Source organism: Talpa occidentalis, unplaced genomic scaffold (assembly GCF_014898055.3).
Source record: "Talpa occidentalis isolate TD23 unplaced genomic scaffold, MPIMG_talOcc4v2.1 talOcc4.3, whole genome shotgun sequence".
NCBI classification, from domain to species: domain Eukaryota; kingdom Metazoa; phylum Chordata; class Mammalia; order Eulipotyphla; family Talpidae; genus Talpa; species Talpa occidentalis.
Window position 1 is genome coordinate 119904285 of NW_023603184.1, and position 19785 is coordinate 119924069.

The following is a 19785-nucleotide window of genomic DNA, read 5'->3' on the forward strand; positions in this document are numbered from 1 at the left end:
TTGTATACCAGAAACAACTTTGTTATCAAGAGTAGACATGAAAAGGACTAAATAATGCAGTTGATTGTAACTAAAAAATAGTCATGCTAACATTTTCCACCACTTGGTTCATTTCAAGGAGTGAGTAGTCTCTAATATTTTATGACATCTATATCAGTCACAGAAAGTTATTTTGTTAAAACAAAGAGAGATATAAGAATTTGCTAGGTGGGAAAACAAGAGTATATGGTACTTGGGCTAAAGTTCCAAAAACAGCTAGTTGGTAAGTGACATGTATTAAATACAATGTCTCCAATAATGTAGATATGAAACATTAGCTAATGGAGGGCTATTTGATGCATTAGGAATAGTAATTTAGGTGTTAGAAATAAAATAGGGTAATCAAAGATCTTCTGGGAATGACTTATACTTGTTCATGAAATTTTAAGAAATTCTTCAGACAGCCTAAGAGTGGTTATGGTGGGAGAATTTACACCATCAATAATGGCAAATGTTACAAATCAGTCTTCATCCCTATATCAAAAGCTGGTTGTTAAATACTTACTAGCATACCATTAGAAAAGATTGAGAGTGAAGTTATCCCAATAAGTATATTTTACGTAGATTAGAATTGCCGTGAGGTGCTAAAAAAAAAATTTTTTTTTTTTTAAAAGATCTGATGCAGGTCATGAGAGCAACTGTTTAAAAATAAAATTCAAAGATCATCTCCAAGCTTTGATAATTTCTTCATGATTCCACGAGTCTGACATTTTACTCAGGCATATACTAATTCAACCAACCTCTGCTCTATTTGCTCATTCAGACAGATGCATGGCCCTGAAAGGCTCTTTGCCTTTGCCTTCTATGTGTATTTATGGGGTAATTTTTTAATCTAATACATTTCATGCCCTTCAAAGCCAGCAACAGATGCTTTAAAAGTCATAGACTATTTACAAATGTGGGCTTTAATTCCATCTTTCCTGGCTTGCTGTGTAACCTGAGGTGACTAAACCAGGTAATCACCACAAAGGGGAATTAGTTGTTTGAAAACAATTGAAGAGATGTGCCATAAAAATCACAAATGGCCAGTCAAATTGACTTTCTTTTCCAAGTAGAGAACTTACCCTGCTGGGACACTTTTAGCATTCACTTTAGATTTCCAAATATTAGTTTGCATTTTACTCATTGAAATGAATCTGACCCAGTAAATCATGGCCCTGAGTTTCATGTGGGATTGAAAGCAGAGCCCGCGTCATCAGGAAGCAAAAGCCACGCAGGCCATGAGGGCCGTGTGAAATGAGAGCTGAGTAGGCCAGAGAATGGTAACTTCCACTGTACAAAGAGTTGTTCTCTTCTAAAATCTGTCCTCATAACCCTAACGACTACTTTCCATGATCACCTAAATTGAGTATTTGAATATTTGATACTTAATCCCCCAATCTGGCATCCAAATCACAAAGTCCTACAGTTACAAAACTTGCAAGTGGAAATGGATGTAAATTTAGCTTGGAAATGATATGCTTTTTATTGGAAAAATATAAGAAACTATGGAAAATGTTATTTCACTTTAAAGAAGGCAATGGTTATCAATTTACATTTTTTTAAACATGAAATCTATGTATAACACATAAAATACAAAGTTTCTTAGTATTTAAATTTAGTTTTAAATTATCTGGAAAGGCACTCCTATTAATATTATTTGAAAGTACAGAACAAAGAGGCAGAAAAAAAATTGTTTCATTTACCATATGAAAGGGGAATCAAAAAACACCTTTTCTAAAAATTAAGCCAAATGATAAGCTTATTGCACAGACCTAAGAAATAATAAACTTCATAGTACTTTTGTTTTTTTTTTTTTTTAAAGATTTATTTATTTATACAATCACTAGGTACAGTCAGAAGCGCGGGAGGGTGAGAGAATTCACCAGAGCCAGAGCGGGGAGCAGAACAGGCAGAAGGACTGAAGTACACTGCTGAGGGGAGCAGTGGGCGACAGGAGAGATCTGTGCGCCGTGTGGGAACCTCACCCAGTGCCCGGGGATCGAACTGGCGCTGCTGAGGCAGGCAGCTTCGCAACCCAGCGCTCAACCGCTGCGCCACCGGGGAGGCCCTTCATAGTACTTTTCTAACTGTGTATGTCATTCAAGGAAGAGAGGAAGGGAGAGAAGGAGAGGATGGAAAGAGAGAGAGAGAGAGAGAGAGAGAGAGAGAGAGAGAGAGAGAGAGAGAGAGAGAGACTGACTCACTCATGGGTTAAATAACATTTGGTTTTCCTTATTCAAGACCATATTCACCTTCCAGATATATTATCCCCATGAGCACATACTAATGATCAAATCCAGCCAAGAACCAGAAGCATTTTAAACAAGTCACATTTTAATACTACTGATGCATATTACTTGCATAAATATAAAATATTTATAACAACACTATAACCCAGTTCCCAAATTACCCTTGATTTTCACACTCCTGAGAGTGTTCCAAGTTTAAGAATTATTACAATAACAAGCAAGCAGAAATTTTTTTTTTTATACTGGCCTACTTTCTTTGCTTATATGCTTCCTTTCAAAATGAGGTATCTAAATGTGTCCTTTAAGTTGGGTGAAAATCCTAGGCCATAGGTCCAACAAATACACACTGATGTTGATCACTCAATTTCATAAGGATAATCCTGAATAAAATTAAACTTGGCTTAATTGCCAGTCTCAACATTACAGCATCAGAATAATTAAGAAAATCAAGTAATGGAACAAAATACTGATTAAAACACACTGTGGAATTCTGAAGGACCTTTCCAAATAGAATACAAAACAGGAAGAAAAGCATTACATATTTGATGTCAATTCCAGTTTAGAACCATATCATCTAACTTTCAACACTGAAGATTCAGAAATCTATACATTCCAGGAGCTAAAAAGGAGATTTTGTCCTTCCTCTAATCCAATCTATTATTTTTCTAAATAGATTTATTGATACATAATTCAGATGTTATAAAACTTACCATTTAAAGCAAATGGTATACTTCACTTTTTTTTAGTGTATGTACAGGTTTGTGCAACCATAATTTAATTTTAGAACATTTCTCCCCCGAAAAAAGAAATCCATTACCTATTAGTATTCACTCCCCATCCCACCTTCAACCCAATGAAACCAGCAATCAACTTCCTATCTACATAGATTTACCCATTTTGGACATTTCTTATCAATGGAATCATAATATGTGGTATTTTTTTGTATGGTTTCTTTCACTAAGCACATATTTCTAGTGTTCATCCATGTTGTACCAGTATTTCATTCCTTTGAATTGTTAAATAATAATTCCAATGTGTGGCTTTACTCATCATTCAAGGGAATCAACAGTTGGTTAAGAGGAAGACTGGAACAATAAGCCTACTCTAGATGCCTTAGAGCCATTTCATAAATCCTTTTAGAGTAAGGATTTAGCCATTAACAAGAAATCTTAATAATTTTCACAAAATTATAAATTGATGAAACTCCTTAGTTATTGTTTTATATAGATCTTTACTTCTACCTAATCATTCAAATTAAGACTTTGGTGGGTTGCTTAGCAATAACCAAGTAAGCAACACACCTAGGTAAAAGCAGCCCAGATCATTTTGTAGGTATTTGTATAACCCACATTCTAAACTGTAACTCAAATAAGAAGTCAATTACTAAATAAATTGTGATAACTGTAATCCTAATTATTTTTCTCCTATTTGCAGTCCCACTAGTATCTAAATTGAGGCTAACCACAGCTTTAGGAGCTGGACAGGACAGGTTACTAAATGTAACCTTGGGAAAAACAGGTTCATAGAGGTCAGATCAGAGAACGATGGGTCCCAGGAATCCTGACCTTATCGCTGCATAATTTTCTCAAATCCATTTCTCCTGAGTATACACCTAGGTATGGAAGTTTTGGAGCATGTGGCAACTCTTTGAAAAGCATTTTTTAAGAGGCTGTTGAACTGTTTCTAAAGTGGCTGCACCATTTTTTATTTTTATTTTTTTACATTCCCATCCAGCAGTACACAAGGGTCCTAATTTCTCTATATCCTTGCAAATGTGTATTATTTTCTGGATTTTTGTTTAGTTTGGCTTTGTTTTATGGCCCATCAAGTGGATATGAAGTAATGTTTCATTGCAGTTTTGATTTGCCTTTTCCTAATAAGTAATGACAGTCAGTGGGAAGGAATAGTTTTTCAATAAACTGTTGGAACAACTAGATATCCACATGTCAAAAAAGAAGTTAGATCCCCTGCCTCACGCCATACCAAAAAATTAACTCAAAATAGATCCCTTATCTAATTGTGAAAGCTAAACAATAAAACTCTTAGAAAACACTGGAGTAAATCGTTATGACCTTGGGATAGATAATGCTTTCTTAGCTAAGACACCAAAGGCACAAGCAACAAAAGAAAATAAAAATGAACTATACTACATCAAAATTTTAAATTTTGGTGCATAAACAATATCATCAAGATACAGAAAAGGTAGTCTACAAAACAGGAGAAAATATTTGAAAGCATATATCTGATAGGGGACAAGTATTTAGAATATAAAAATAACTTACAATTCAATGATAGAAAGATAAATGAAAGAAAAAACAGGCAAATGATTTGAATGCACATTTTCCCAAAGACATACAAATATTCAATAAGCACATGAAAAGATGATCAGCCATCACCTATTCATTTACAGAGCAAAGTAAATGCAAAACCAGTAAATTTACATGACCCACAAGTTAGGCGGTTAGTGGCTCCTCATGAGGTCTAGACTAAACTGAACTAGGAAAGTTATTATGGGCTTTTGATACAGAAAGACATGGGTTTCTATCCAGAGTTTTCTTTCAGACTTAACCTCTTTGAACTCTGGTTTCTTCATCTGTAGAAAAAGCTATTTTAAAGGATTACTGTAGAAGTTAAATGAGCTAATGTAATATTCCTACCGTAGTGTCTGGCATAGAAGAAACTGTCCCCATAAGTGAACTCTATTTCCTTCCATTATTCTGTGTGCTCCTAGCATTAGGACCCAATGGCATTTAATGCCATGTAAGGTGTTTCTGGTGGTGTGTTCTTGGCTACCATAGGTGTGAGGTGTGATTTAGTCCAAACCTTGAAGGACACCACTAATCCCAAGCTCACTGCTTCTTCCTTGGTTGATAAATTATCTCTCATTTCCTAATACAATCCCTCCTAGAAGAGTGCAGTGTTAAGAGTTATACTCCTGGAAACTTGAGCTCTGGATTACTCACTTGCTTGCTAATATGCACACTAACATCTCTAAATTTTATAAAATGTGGGTGATTATAATAATGATAATATCTACCTCAAAATGTCATGATACAAATTTAAAAATCCATGGAAAAGAACCTAGCACATGGGATGAGTGTAGCCAATGCAAATATCTTTATCTTCATCATTTTACCCAGCAAGGCCTGTCACTGTGTTCTTACTCTTTTTTTTTTTAAAGATGTATTTATTTATGCATACAAGAACTGGGGTACAGGCCAGAGGTATGGGGAGGTGAGAGGATTCACCAGAGACAGAGTGGGGAAGAGAACAGGCACACTGAATTACACTGCTGAGGGGAGCAGCGGGGAGACAGGAGAGGTCTGCTGTGCCATGTGGGTTGCTCCCTGTCAGGCCAGGGATCGAACTCATGCTGCATTGGCTGCGAATAGCTTCATAGGTTGCATCTTAACCCCTTGCCCCACCGGGGAGGCCATGTGTTCTTACTCTTTAATGGTTTATTTTAAAAGAATATTTTACATTTCTTCTTTATGGGAATCTAGGGCATTTTTATCTTTGAATTTTCAAGACGAGCATACCAGACCTAGAATTCTGTGAGATCCTACCCAATGTAAAGCCGTGGGCTTAAGTAATTAGAAAAAGAGTTTCTTCCAGAATTTAAAACATCTAAAGTATAGTACAAACATAACTTGTCCAAGCATGCAATGTGGAAAATCCAAGACAACAAATGCATTAGGATAGGTCAAACGGGGCAGCCAGGAGCATGGCTGGTGAGAGTGTAGGAGGAGGGAGTTGAATGGGAGACAGCCTGGCAGCTTCTGCTTTTGTCCAAAGCAGAGATTACGGAATAATCAAATAGCCACGAAGCAATAGGTGACAAGTTTCATTAAACAAACTTTCTTTGGAATCTTCCATGTAAAGGGACTGATGTCAAAGAGTAATTAAAAAATAAAGCATAGCTCAAGAAGAGACTCATCTGCTTGGGAAGATAACCATACCATGACAACCATACCATGAGAGACAGCTAGAGATAGAGGTCACGAAACATGGGGATTCAAGAAAAGACTCCATCACTTATGCCTAGAGAGTTAAGAACTGCTCATCTAAAATGCTGCCCTTAGAAGAGCTAAAAAGAAACTTCTCTGAAGAGGAAATGCAAATGGCCAACAGGCATATGAAAAAATGTTCAACATCACTTGTAATCAGGAAAATGCAAATCAAAACTACCATGAGATACCATCTTACACCAGTGAGAATGGCACTTATTAAAAAAACTAGCAACAACAAATGTTGGCGAGGTTGTGGAGAAAAAGGAACTCTTCTGCACTGTTGGTGGGAGTGCAAACTGGTCCAACCACTATGGAGAGCTGTGTGGAGATTTCTGGACCTACTAAACATAGAGCTTCTATATGATCCAGCAATTCCACTCCTAGGTATTTACCCAAAGGACACAGAAACATCAATTCCAAAGAACACCTGCACCCCTATGTTTATAGCAGCACTGTTTACAATAGCTAAGCTTTGGAAACAACCCAAATGCCCAAAAATAGATGACTGGATCAAGAAGATGTGGTACATATACACCATGGAATATTACTCAGCATTCAAAAAAGATAAACACATGCAGTTTGCAGCAACATGGATGGCGCTGGAAGGGATCATGCTCAGCGAAATAAGTCAGAAAGAAAAAGAAAAATACCGGATGGTCTCACTCATAGCAGGAATCTAGAAAACTTAAATAAGGGACCAAGAAAATGAATAACTATAAGAAAGTGAAAATCAAAATCAACAAAAAACTATGAACCAGAGACACTTTTTGGGGGTGGGGGGTGGGAGGGGAGGGATTGGGGTCAAAATGGGGGGGTTGCAATTGTATGGGGAATATAAAAATAAAATAAAATTTATTATTTAAAAAAAGGAAATAATAAAAATAAAGATAGAAATTAATGAAATTGAAAATAAAATAGAGAAAAATAAAAAAAAAAAAATGCTGCCCTTAGATGATGCATCTGAGGCCCCCACCGCCTCGACTGTGGTAGGACACCCTGGCAAAGGCTCCCATAACACCTTTAGCTTCCTTCATTATAACTGATAAAAGATAACCATTCACCCAACTCACTGACGGAAGGCAGAGTAAGAGGGCAGATTCTGGAGCTGGACTGCCTTGGTTCAAATACAATTCTATTACTTCCAAACTTAACCATGCCATGCTTTAGTTGCCTCTTCCACAAAGTGTGGGTAAAACAGAAGCTGTCTATAAGACCACTGTAGGCATTAAAGGAACTAATCTTAAGTGCTTACAACAATGCCTGGCACACAGTCAGTCAATACTATATTTTACATAATGCTACACTCAGTGTTAGCTTTTACCACTGTCAGCACAGCGGCTGGACACAGTAGGCATTCAGAGGTGTGCTGAACAACTGAATAAAAAAGTGAAAGAAAGATGTTGCACTAGAGAAGAAATGATGGAGCCAAAAATCCTAAGACTGAAGAGCTAGTTTGAGAACATCCCTCTTAAGAACATTTCCTTTCAGGGCCTTCTCTGGTGGCACAGGCGGTTGAGCACAGCGCTGTGAAGCTGTCCGCAGCCTCTGCAGCACCGGTTCGATCCCAGCCGGCCAGCAAGGGTCCCTCATGGTGTGGCAGACCTCTCCTGTCTCACCTGCTGCTCCCCTCAGCAGTGTGTTTCATCAGTCTGCCTGTTCTGTTCCCTGCTCTGTCTCTGGTAAATCCTCTCACCCTCCTGCGAATCTGGCCCGTACCCTAGTTCTTGTATAAATAAATAAATAAATAAATCTTTAAAAAAAAAAAAACATTTCCTGTCATGTAGATGAGGATTAGGACATTCAGTTCCCTGTCGATTCCACAAAACAGTCATCCCTATAGGAAAATAATTTCATAGTATTTAACAGCTTTTGATGTTATATTACATGAGGTAAAACGTTAAATTTTATTACCTTAAATGTTTTGAAGCAAAAAAAACTCATTTTAAGTGGGGGTGGTATTAAAATTTCAGGCCGGAAGAAAACCTATTCACTGGCTAGAAGATGGGAGTTATGACCTCTGAAATGCAGTCAAGAGCAGAGCCTCCAAATACAGACACAACCTCTCCCAAAAACCTCTTTTAGTTCCATGGACGTCAGTAATTTGTAAAGGAAGGACTTGGGGGATATGACAGGGAGATACCGATATACCAGCTTTTGTGAGGTGTCCATTTTAGCTAAACATCTTAACTATGCACAAAGGAGAGACCTGAGGGTAAAGTGATAAGCTTCCAGGCCTGTCTAATCCATTTAGTTTGCAATGGATTAGGTTCTTCTAAGTCTTTCATGCCAAACAGCATTCTAATGCAGAGGCACCAGGAGACTATGAGGTCGGTTACAGACCAGCCCACATTCAGGGATCTTTACAATGCCTACAACTTTAGGTCCACACTTCATTTTGGAGCTCTGAGTCCAAACCTACAAGCAACAAGACATTTGGGATCACCACATAGCTGAGATAATGTTTAGCATTAACATTAGCTAAAATGTGAGGCATCCATGCTTTTAGAAAAACTAAGAGACAGATGTTTTTCTTAAAATACATTGTTACTCCTCTTAAATAGTATCCTACCGCTAATTTAAACTTCTCACAAGGTCCAAGGGTTATTAATAAGAAACTCTCTCCTGAATTGTGCTGGCAAATTATGCCTAGCAGGAAGGACCACCCCCTCCACGTGTGGACTGTAAGTTCCCAATTTCCTTCAATTAAGGATACAGAAAGACTTAGTAAGCAAAGCTCTACACAGAGCAGACAGACACAGCATTATCTCAACTTGGGTTTTCCTTGGGCGGTGTTCTCTTGGGAACACAGCTCCTTATGATACAGGTGTCCTTGTCAGAGTTGAGAGCAGAGCTGAATTCTTAGTGTACTTATCCTCTTTTTTTTTTTTTTTTTTTAAACCTAGGCATAATACTAGCAGTATTTTCCAGTGTTCATACTTGGATAGGATTATGCCCTTCCATTCAGTAAACGCTTACAAGCATCAGATTTCCAGACCATTGAACCAAAGCTGGTAGCAGTAACACGACGCCCCCTCCTGGGAGTTGCGGCTAGAAGGCTGCAGATATCCCTGCTTCCTGCTCCCAAGGGTCCTGTCTCACCCACCTGGCTGTGTATAACACCAGACCATTTTATCTCTGGTCAAGGGGCATAATCACAATTCATTCCCTTTCATCTCTTCTAAACATCATATCTGCCAGTTCTTATCTCTTCTGGGCTGGAAATTACAGGTTTATTAAAAAGATTTACAGAAATCAAGTCAACAGTTTTCATGAGAGTCTTAGTGCTCATTCCATGCATTAAAATTTATGTACTTGGTAACATCTATTTTGACTGTTTTATCTCTCAGAAAAGACACTGGGAAGTTGAGTTCAGGATGAATAAGATGTTACTGTGTATTATTGCTAGAGGGCACTTGGGGGAGAATGAAATTTATAGAATATCTTACACATTCCACTCGCCTTAAAGCTCTTCCCCTGATGTGATTTACTCTTTATTACTTTTGGATCCCTGTCTCCATGTAGTGTTATCTGTGAGCTCTTTCCTGGCCACCTGCATAAAATAAACCTCCACTCCTGTCTTTCTCTAGCATGTGACCGTGCTTTCTTTTAAAACATAGCATTACTCAGTACTTGGCATACTAGGTATTTATTTGCAGTCTCTTGCCATGGGAATGGCAAATCTATAAAGCAGTGGGTGCTCCATAAATATTTGTTAAACAAACCAAGCATGGTTAAATACTTCAAATATTATGTCATTTTAAACTTCCCCACCCTTCAAGTCATGCATTTCAAGTCTTTATACAGACAGGGGAAACTGAGGTTGTTACTCAACACTTGAAGAGCATAATGTCACAGTTAAGAGCATGGATACTGACAACACAGCCCAGTTACCACCCATTCCTGTGACACTGACTGGTACATACCTGAGCCATTCTGGACCTGGGGTTTCTCATCTGTAAATGGCAATAATTATTATAATAGTCCTGCCTTCTGGAGTTGCTGTGAATGTGTTAAACATATAAAGACCTTAAACACTTCATGGCACAGAGCAGGTGCCAAACAAGAGTTAAATAAAATCATAGCTGTGGAAACCCTTACAAAAATTACTTTCTCATTTTAATTTCTTACTCATATAACACCTCCAGTTATCTGGCTCATCTGTCTACTAAGGAAGTACAGATGTGGATACTCTGACCTAAAAACACAGCTCCTTATTTCTCATCAATTACCAGTCAGTCTATGACTCTTGTTAACGTGATAACAAAGTCATGGTTCTGAACTAACAAGAGTGAGGCTCAAACCCAGCCAGCGTCACAAAGACGTACCTTCTCCAAACAGTACCATAGATAGTAGTTATCTGTAACATCAGCTGCTTCCTCAGAAACATTTTCTCTAATCATCAGCAATAGTGAGAGATTATATAATAAGAATAACCAGGAAAAAGCAAGTGTTTTGCAAACAAGTGCCCTCACATCCATCCATTATACACACTACTTCAGAACAGTGGAGTTCTGATCGTTGTCATAAACGACCTGTGTGTTCACGTTTCCTGGAATAAGGAGATGGCATGTTTCACCTCACAAAGCCTTTCAGCCCTCCCTTGAAGGGCAGAGCCAACTGCCACATCTACCAGGAGCCACAGTCATTCAGCAGCTCCCCTCAGCGACTCATGTTACCTTGCCTTGATGATCATGTTTCATTTCCCAGCCCCTGGGCAGCTCCAGCTGTTTGTTCGCAAACATGTTGAGGAATCCCACAAGGTCCCGGTTATGCTGGTAGCGTTCAAAGTGGTGGGTGTCCCGCCGGACTTTGGTGATCATGTGCTTCAAACACGTGTTGTTTGTAAACATGCGGTAGGCACTCTGGAGAAAAGGATGGAGAGTCAAAGTGAAAGTGCTGCAACGTGCAAAAGCATTATCTGTGTTAGGCTAGTCTGCTGATGGGGAGGCAGGCCTCAAGGTAAAGCCAGACGAAACAGCTGACAGAAGAAACCATTTTGCTTGACATAAAATGCACTATAGAATGTAAGGTAGGCTTTACTGATGATGCCTACTTTCCTAAAGAACAAGAATGACATGGAATTTTATTCTACAGGGAATGTTGGGTCCTGAAGTTGATTTTTGGAAAAATCATACCATGCTAGAGACAGACAGACTCCATATGAGCCCCAACAAGACAGATTTTCCCTCTAACACTGGAACAGATCATTGGTTTTGTGGGTGAATGCCAGAAGAAGCAGTTGGTATACATTTAGGTTTCAAGTTGTATAAGAAAATGCTTTACCATATATTTGAAGTACATGCAATGGGTTCAGTTTTTCTCACTAAGAGTCACATTCAACTGAGACCACAGTAGAGTGAGAATTTTCATCTAGATCTCTTCAGAGGACTAAGCCCTGTGACCGGGATAACAGGCAGAACTTCCTGGGTTGTATACCCCACTATATATATTTTTTTAACTCTTCATTTTCCTGGTATATATATATATATATATGGTAAATTTATATGATTAAACATATGTTTAATAAAATTGTACTATACCACCATATAAAAAGAGTGATTCTTTAGTCCAAAATTCTAGTCTTTATCTCTATGATACCAATTCCAAAAATTAACCATAATCTGTGGGCTCTCTACCTATGAGTCAGTCAACAAATATTCATTGCACAATGCCTTGTGTCAAGCAGAAAAAAGGGAAGAGTTGTTTGGAGCTATTTCCTTGAATCTGCAGAAGAAATATGATACATATGAAATTAACCAGGCCATGAATGATTGATCCTGGAATTCCATCCTCAGACAGATTCAAATGACTTTGAATCCCACTTACTTTAGTATCCTCAGGACACTAGACTGAGTCTGAAGGTCTGCAGGCTTTACTTGAACTCTGTTACGTATTCTAGTCTAAGATAGACAAAGGAAAACCCCAAAGAAACCAGAATCCCTGGAAATCATTGCATTTTAATAAATATTTACTCTCTGCTATGCTTAGTATGGTGCTAGTTTTATTGAGGCTAAAAGGGGAATAAGTATGAACACAATCAACATTGCTTCTGTCCCTCCAAGTTCCCTTAGGATATCATATACAGGTCAAAGCACTTATTGCCTATGTGAGTCCTACTAGAGCTTTCTTCCCTTTGACACAGTAAGAGCAATAAGTGGCAATGTTTGATACTGTGGCTCCCCAGTCTGAGTGACTACAGGGATCAGGGAACACTTATAACCCAATTTGGAATGAAAAACAAGCCTTTGCTAGCTTATGAGATTTGTTGGCTGCCATTACTGATGTGTCACCTAAACTACATTATGTAGTTAATCTGAATGATTTACCATTATTATATAATTGTTGCTTTGCATTAAAAATTTTCCCTTGTCAAAATGAAAAGAAGGAAGGAAGGCAGGATGGAAGAAAGGTAGACCACATTGAACAAACCATCTTTAAATACTAGCGTATTGAGTCCTTAGTACAACCAAGTATAAGGTATTTTGAGGTTGTATTTTAGCCCAACAGTCTGAACAAAAGAAGATTTTGAGGGCTGTGAGTAGTTGTGAGGCTCAGAGCACGGAGTACTGCCAAAGAAGGCAGGCCTATACAGAAATTCTTGGCAATTAGAGCGCACAAGAGAATAAGAAAGGGATACCATGAAAGCAGAGAGGGAGACTAATAAAAGAAGTTGGAGGTTGTGAGAGACAAATGCTAGCTAACTAATAGGTTAGCCTGTGGCTGACCCTGCCTTGGAGTTTTAAGTCCAATCAGGAAGGCATCTGTTTCCTGTATTTGGCTCCATGTTACTGATATATTTTCACATTGGAGGTTTAGAGGCCTGAGATTAGCTAGTTTGTCTCACACTAGCTTGTGTGTGGTGGTGATGGTAATAAGCTTCCAGATCTCTTCTGGGACAAATTACTATGGGATAATTTTGTCAGATAAATCATTATATATCCTGTTGTTCTAAATAGGTGTAGCTCCTGGTCCCCCTCACTTGTCCTTCCTCCCATTAAAATAAATAAACAGGCCACATACTGATTCTCTATCTAGAGCACTAGAAATGCTCCTCATTCTGCTGAAGAAAAGAAGCAAAAACTTCATTAGGACAAGAAGCAGTGGTAATTAGGTGAAAGAACCCATCCCAGCCTCAGGCTTGAAGTAATTCCCTGGGGTTGAACAGCTCTTTAAAAGCACAGGAGTCTTAAGGCTGGTCTTATTAATTATGTCCTTTCATCTTCCCCCTCTCCACTCAGTAAGACATATAATATAGTGCCAAGTTGACTGATCTTTGAAAAAAGCATCTACCAAACTAAATTAAGTGTAAGAAAGATTTCTTTCATTACTAACTAGTAAACAACCTTCAGAAACATAGCTTTTTCAAGTCTGAATAATATATACATAACTATTAGGGTCTATAGAAAACCCTAAAGGCAAACAATAAGACCTAGCCAGGCTGACACTTTTTATAAAGAAACTACCTTACAACTACCTTATGTATATGTATGTATATTATTTTATTTTTGAATATATATTGTATACATGTTTATCCAAGGTATATACTAATATATGCCCAGGAAGCATATTTATACTCCAGTTCACAGTGAAGATTTCTAGTCACAGTTCTGACACTCACAGGGAGATTCAAGGGAAGTCATTTAATCACTGGCTCAATTTTCACTACTGTAAGATTGAATAATAATGCCCTGCTTTCTTGATAAGTGGGTAAGACTCAAATCCAACGGAACAAAGTATGCAAAAGTCCTTTGAAGAGGTAAAAATCACAATAAAAACACAGGGTAGAAGTAAAAGAATATATAAGGGATTCTATTAATCTATAACAGATAAGTGATAGCAGTGAAATTATTTTCTACTTTGAGGACTTTGAAGATCACAAGCTAATCCTACTTTCTATTATGCTGAAAAAAAGTCCCATAACCTTTCACTAATTATATGCTAAGCCCTGTGATAAATGCTAGGGCTACAAAGATGAGCACTGCCTGATCATTCAGAAGGATGGAGAAGGAAAATTGTACGTGTGTGGGAGAAAGAAGTTCTCTGGAGTCAAAGCAGAGACTGGAAAACAAAGGCAATGGAGACAGTACAAATACTAAACTAGAAAAGCTAAGAATAAACGTGGATTGAAGAGTCAAGAAATACTATGTAGGATTAGACAGTAAGTTTATGTCTTCATGGAAGTTGATAATGACAAAAGCTGTGGGTTAAGAGAAAAGTAGGCATTATAGTCTCTCCCTGGGGTTCAATGTTTTAACTGGGTGACTGTCCATTCTGTATTTGCATTGCTGTTTTGGTCTGGTTTGGTTTTATAGAAAAAGATGCAGTAAAGGGATATACGCTCTTTGACTCAAAACAAAAACTAGATTAAGAAAGAGGAAATGGGATTTATTTCATAACATAGTCTTATGATAATACACAGGATAATTTCACCCAGGAAGCTGCTGCCTGTCGTTTCCCAAGCAGTAGGGGAAGAGTTAATTGACAGTAGACACGCCCCTGAAAAATGAGCTCTAAAGGGAGGAAAATTTTGCTTTCCTTTCTTGTGAAATAAATGTCCATTTTAGTTATACCTTCTCTGTGCCAAAACTCCCTTTCCCAACCAACTTTCCTCTTGGTTATTTCTTGTCTTTCTAGTATGAAATAAATACTCAGTGTTTGAATGACCAACTGAATTTCCTTAGTGTTATCTTGTACAAGTCACACTCCTAGAGTTTATTGTGTTTTCTTTGGTTAAGTGTTTTTGGTTCTGGAAGTAAAGAATGTTGAGAGGAATTGATGGGAAAGTCACTGTCATATGGCAGAAGAACAAGAAAACTGAATGTAAACACTCAATTCTTATCAATGAACCACAAAGCAAATAAGAATTTTTTTCTTCTTTGTCATGGCAGGATTTTTGTTGTTTTGAAAATTTTATTATTTTAGAATACTATGTTCTATTAAAATTTTTTAGTAAAAAAATTGTTATGTAACAATTTTGTTTAGTAAAAATGCTGGACAGAATTAGCAATGTAATATCATGTTTGGTAAAATCATGAGTGGAATTGTGCCTCATAGAGAATAGATAACTAAATATGTGGGTGTGTGAATATATATATATATATAATCTACTATCTTTAAATCTTCCTTTTATTTTAAAAAATGTTTATTAACTTTTTTTAAAGGAAATATTGATTTGCAAAACTGTACATGACTTAGGGGAACAGGTTCACACCTCCCATGTGTATGCCATCACATAACACCCACCACCAAAATATGAATAGTCCTTTACTACAGTGGTCTTTTTCTTAGTGTTATGGTAACCTGATGCACTGGACTTCTCCCAGTTCTGTTATTTTCAATAACACGGGTGAGTATGTTACTGTCAAATAAAATCTAGCTTTCATATTTCTGAAATACTTCATCAAAGATTGATATTCTCAATTTGAGCTTGCAAAATAACATCACTGGATCTATAGTAAATGTCTTTCATATTTCCAAGGGAGCTGATGAGAACATTTGTAAATATTATTCACTAAACAAAAATTTATTGTAAACAAAATCGAGAAATTTTTTTCCCCATATATGTATGCTGGAATATGGAAACAGTCTTGTCTTACACAGTCTTCCTTTATAATTCTTTTACTCATAAAGGATTTTTCATTGTTTTCATTTAGCCAAAGAGCAAAATGCAGGGAAAATTTAACTTGTTAATAAAACTAGCTGTAAACTATCAATTCATCTACTTTGCAATAGCAGGAATTCCTGTTCTGTAACAATACATTCATGCATCTTGGAACAATATTTTTCTTCATTAAGAGTTAAGGAGTTTAGGGGCCTCCCTGGTGGCGCAGTGGTTGAGTGCTGGGTTGCGAAGCTGCCAGCAGCCTCTGCAATGCCGGTTCGATCCCCGCCCACTGGGCGAGGTTCCCACATGGCGCACAGACCTCTCCTGCTGCCCGCTGCTCCCCTCAGCAGTGTACTTCATCAGTCTGCCTGCTCTGCTCTGCTCTCCGCTCTGGCTCTGGTGAATTCTCTCACCCTCCCGCACTTCTGACTGTCCCCAGTGCTTGTATAAATAAATAAATAAATCTTTAAGAGTTAAGGAGTTTAGATGATGGAATTAATATAGCTTTAAGCTTATTAGTAATCAAAGGAATAATTATTTGGCACGTATGTTGGGAACATTATTCAGTTCCATGTAATGAAATGCATTTATGTATGATATCAATTAGACAAACACAGGCATACCAACTGTTAAAGACATGACACTAATAACTAAATTTTGAGTAATGGAGAGAAATGATTTAAAACAATTTTGGAAGAAATCTGATTGGAACCAGCAGAGGGCAGTAGAATATATCTTAAAGCAAATGATGCAAAGAAAGCAGTATTTTGTTTTTCAAGTTTGCCTTTAAACTTCTTTCTTTTCAATATGCATGATTGAGTAAATTATTGCTAAATAAAAAGTATTTTTCATGACTATCTTTTAACATAAATTACTTCAAACCATATAAAAGCTTTCTAATTAATATTCCCTTCTGTATATAGAACATTTTCAATAATGTAAACAGGAAATACACTGAAACAGTTACAGATCATAAAAAAATTGAAGCCAAAATAAAATCTTAAAGAAACCGAAAAGTTTGTTTTGTAACATTTACTGCTTATCTAGAAAGAAGAAATCACAGCAAGTAATGCCATGTACTTACTGACTTATTCCTATAAATCATTAAGAAGAAAAATCCAGTTATTTTAATTTCTGCCATATGTTAGGGAAATGAGCCTCCTAAATCCAACAGAATTTAAATATTATAGAAATGCATACATGCATAGCATGGGGTATCCTTTTAGTGAGTAAAAATGAAGTTCAGGTAGGAAGTGGAAAAATTAAAATGCTTTAGGAAGAATACTTTTATAATAAAGATGGGCTGCCCAGCTAAAGAAGTTTTACAATCATGCCCAAGAAGAGAAAGAGAAATAGAACAACATGAAAACAAAACAAACAAAAAAATCTCGTTGACTGGTGAGTATTTTCACACTGCTAAAATAAGACAGTTGTCAAAATTCAGACGAATTATAGTTGTGACAGAGACAGTGAGGTTATTTGGGGTTATTCGGTTATTCCTGTTTATACTAGAAATTCCCAAATTATAGGTCACAGACCAACTGCATCAGAACCATGTAAGGGACCTTAAAAAAATAAAAAAGGTAAAGACCCCTGGGATCCACTCTAGGCCTCATGAACCAGAAATCCAAGAATATGAATTTATTTATAAAATTCTAGCAAATTTAAAAACTACAGCCTCGCAGCCTTCTACCACAAAACTATACCCTAATAACAGTTAGTGCAGCCTGTAGAATCCATGTACTTCTCTCCCTCTGCACACCAACATTCATGGTTCCAGACACCATTGTCTTTCTCCTGACCATGAAAGAGGCTTCATTCTCCTCACTCTGCTTTCACTCTTGCCTTTCTACGGTCTCCAAATCCGAGCGTGAGATGGCTTCCTACTGATCTCAGAATCATGCAGCTATCAAATTCCTTGCCAAGTCCCACAGCCAGATCTGTGATATAGATCTTGCTGACTTTCCAACAGACTATCACACCATCCCACTTTCCTTCTTATAGACAACAGCTCCCCCATCTCTCTTATGAACCTTGGGGGTCCTTGCATTTGCTGTTCCAGTTTCTTGATGTGAGTTTCTCCTGGCTTTTCCCATGGTCAATGATTTCTCATCTTTCCACTTTCAACTCATGATCTTCCTTCAGAAAGACATTCCATAAACAACTTTCCAAAGCTGCCCTTCTTCCTCCCCGTGGCGCAGCGTTTGAGCCCTGGGTTGCGAAGCTGCCCGCAGCCTCTGCAGCGCCGGTTCGATCCCCGGCTGCTCCCCAGCCACCAGAGGAGGGTCCCACATGGCGCGCAGACCTCTCCTGCCGCCCGCTGCTCCCCTCGGCAGTGTACTTCGGTCCTTCTGCCTGCTCTGCTCCCCGCTCTGGCTCTGGTGAATTCTCTCACCCTCCTGCGCTTCTGACTGTACCCAGTGCTTGTATAAATTTAAATAAATAAATAAATAAATAAATGGATGAATGAATGAATAAATAAAACACAAATGTTAATAAATAAATAAATAAATAAAGCTGCCCTTCTTCTCTGTCCACCCCAGGGCAAGAACACTAACTAACCCCCACTGTGTCTGCTGCACCGACCATAATTTCTAGCATAAATCGTGTTTTCAGTCACATTTATTGGATGAATGAAATAACTCATTATGTATATAGGACACATCCTTCATATGTACCTTAGCTCATGCATATCCTCCATCTAGAAGGCCCTCTTACTCCATATTTACTAACCAATGTTCATAACTTATTCTGTGATACAACTTAAGAGCCACATCATGACAAGATACTTTCTAACTAACTTTTCCTCTAACACTCATTTTTTAAAGTTTGTCTTAATTTATAGAATCTTTTCAGACCTTTCCCTTCTTTAGAAATGTTTTAGAAAAATATACTACAACATGACTAAAAAAACAGGTATACAACATATTTCCATTCACCTCCTAGATTTTATATGCCCTAGTGCCTCCAGGAGGCTAGTACCTCCTGAGAAAAATAAAACTTTCCAATCCAGATTATAATTCCAAAATAAATATGGGAAAAGTGACATGTGAGTAGAACTAGAGAAACTGGTTGTCATGAGACTCTAATTGGGTGGGTGGTAGTGGTGCTGATAGCGAGGGATTTCTTGGTTTAGAACCAACATCAGGAAAAGGGTAGAAGAATCTTGGTTAAAAGGCAGAGCTGGATGAAATTAAAGCAAATAGGTAAAAGAGAGAGTCAGAATGATCCCTCTGTATTTAGAAGAATGGTTTAAAAGCTAAGGTTTCTTACGATGTTCTGTTAACAAAAGATTATTCTTTTAGCTGATATTAACATTTTTAGGTCTCTAGTGAAATCATAATGAGAGAATTAATGAAGAGATACTTTTTTCACTCATCAGAGGAAAATTTAAATCTACTTCATGAGGATGTTCCCCAACAAAAATCATGATCTCCCATACATACTATATAAATCTTTAAAATATTCTGTTTATTCACTACGTGATATGCACATCAAAGACATCTTTACAGACACATCACCCAAAGCAGTGATAGTGAAGGCAAAGATCAACAGCTGGGACTACATCAAATTAAAGAGCTTCTGCACAGCAAAAGAGACAATAACAAAAACAAAGAAAAACCCCACCGACTGGGAGAACATTTTTGCACACAACACTAACGATAAAGGACTGATCACAAAAATCTGCAAAGAGCTGATGAGACTCAACAACAACAAAGAAAAGAATCCAGTCAAAAAATGGGCAGAAGAGCTAAAAAGAAACTTCTCTGAAGAGGAAATGCAAATGGCCAACAGGCATATGAAAAAATGTTCAACATCCCTTGTAATCAGGGAAATGCAAATCAAAACTACCATGAGATACCATCTTACACCAGTGAGAATGGCACTTATTAAAAAAACT

The 19785-nt window shown here is 37.5% G+C and overlaps 1 protein-coding gene across 3 annotated transcripts in view; it reads right to left on the reverse strand.

Moving 5' to 3' along the window:
* Positions 1-19785, reverse strand: part of HECW2 (HECT, C2 and WW domain containing E3 ubiquitin protein ligase 2) — a 355083-nt gene that overhangs the window by 81239 nt on the left and 254059 nt on the right. For all 3 annotated transcript variants that reach the window (XM_054699957.1, XM_037523745.2, XM_054699958.1), the window contains exon 14: positions 10957-11142. In XM_054699957.1, the coding sequence (XP_054555932.1) occupies positions 10957-11142 (186 nt within the window). The remainder of the gene's footprint in view (positions 1-10956; positions 11143-19785) is intronic.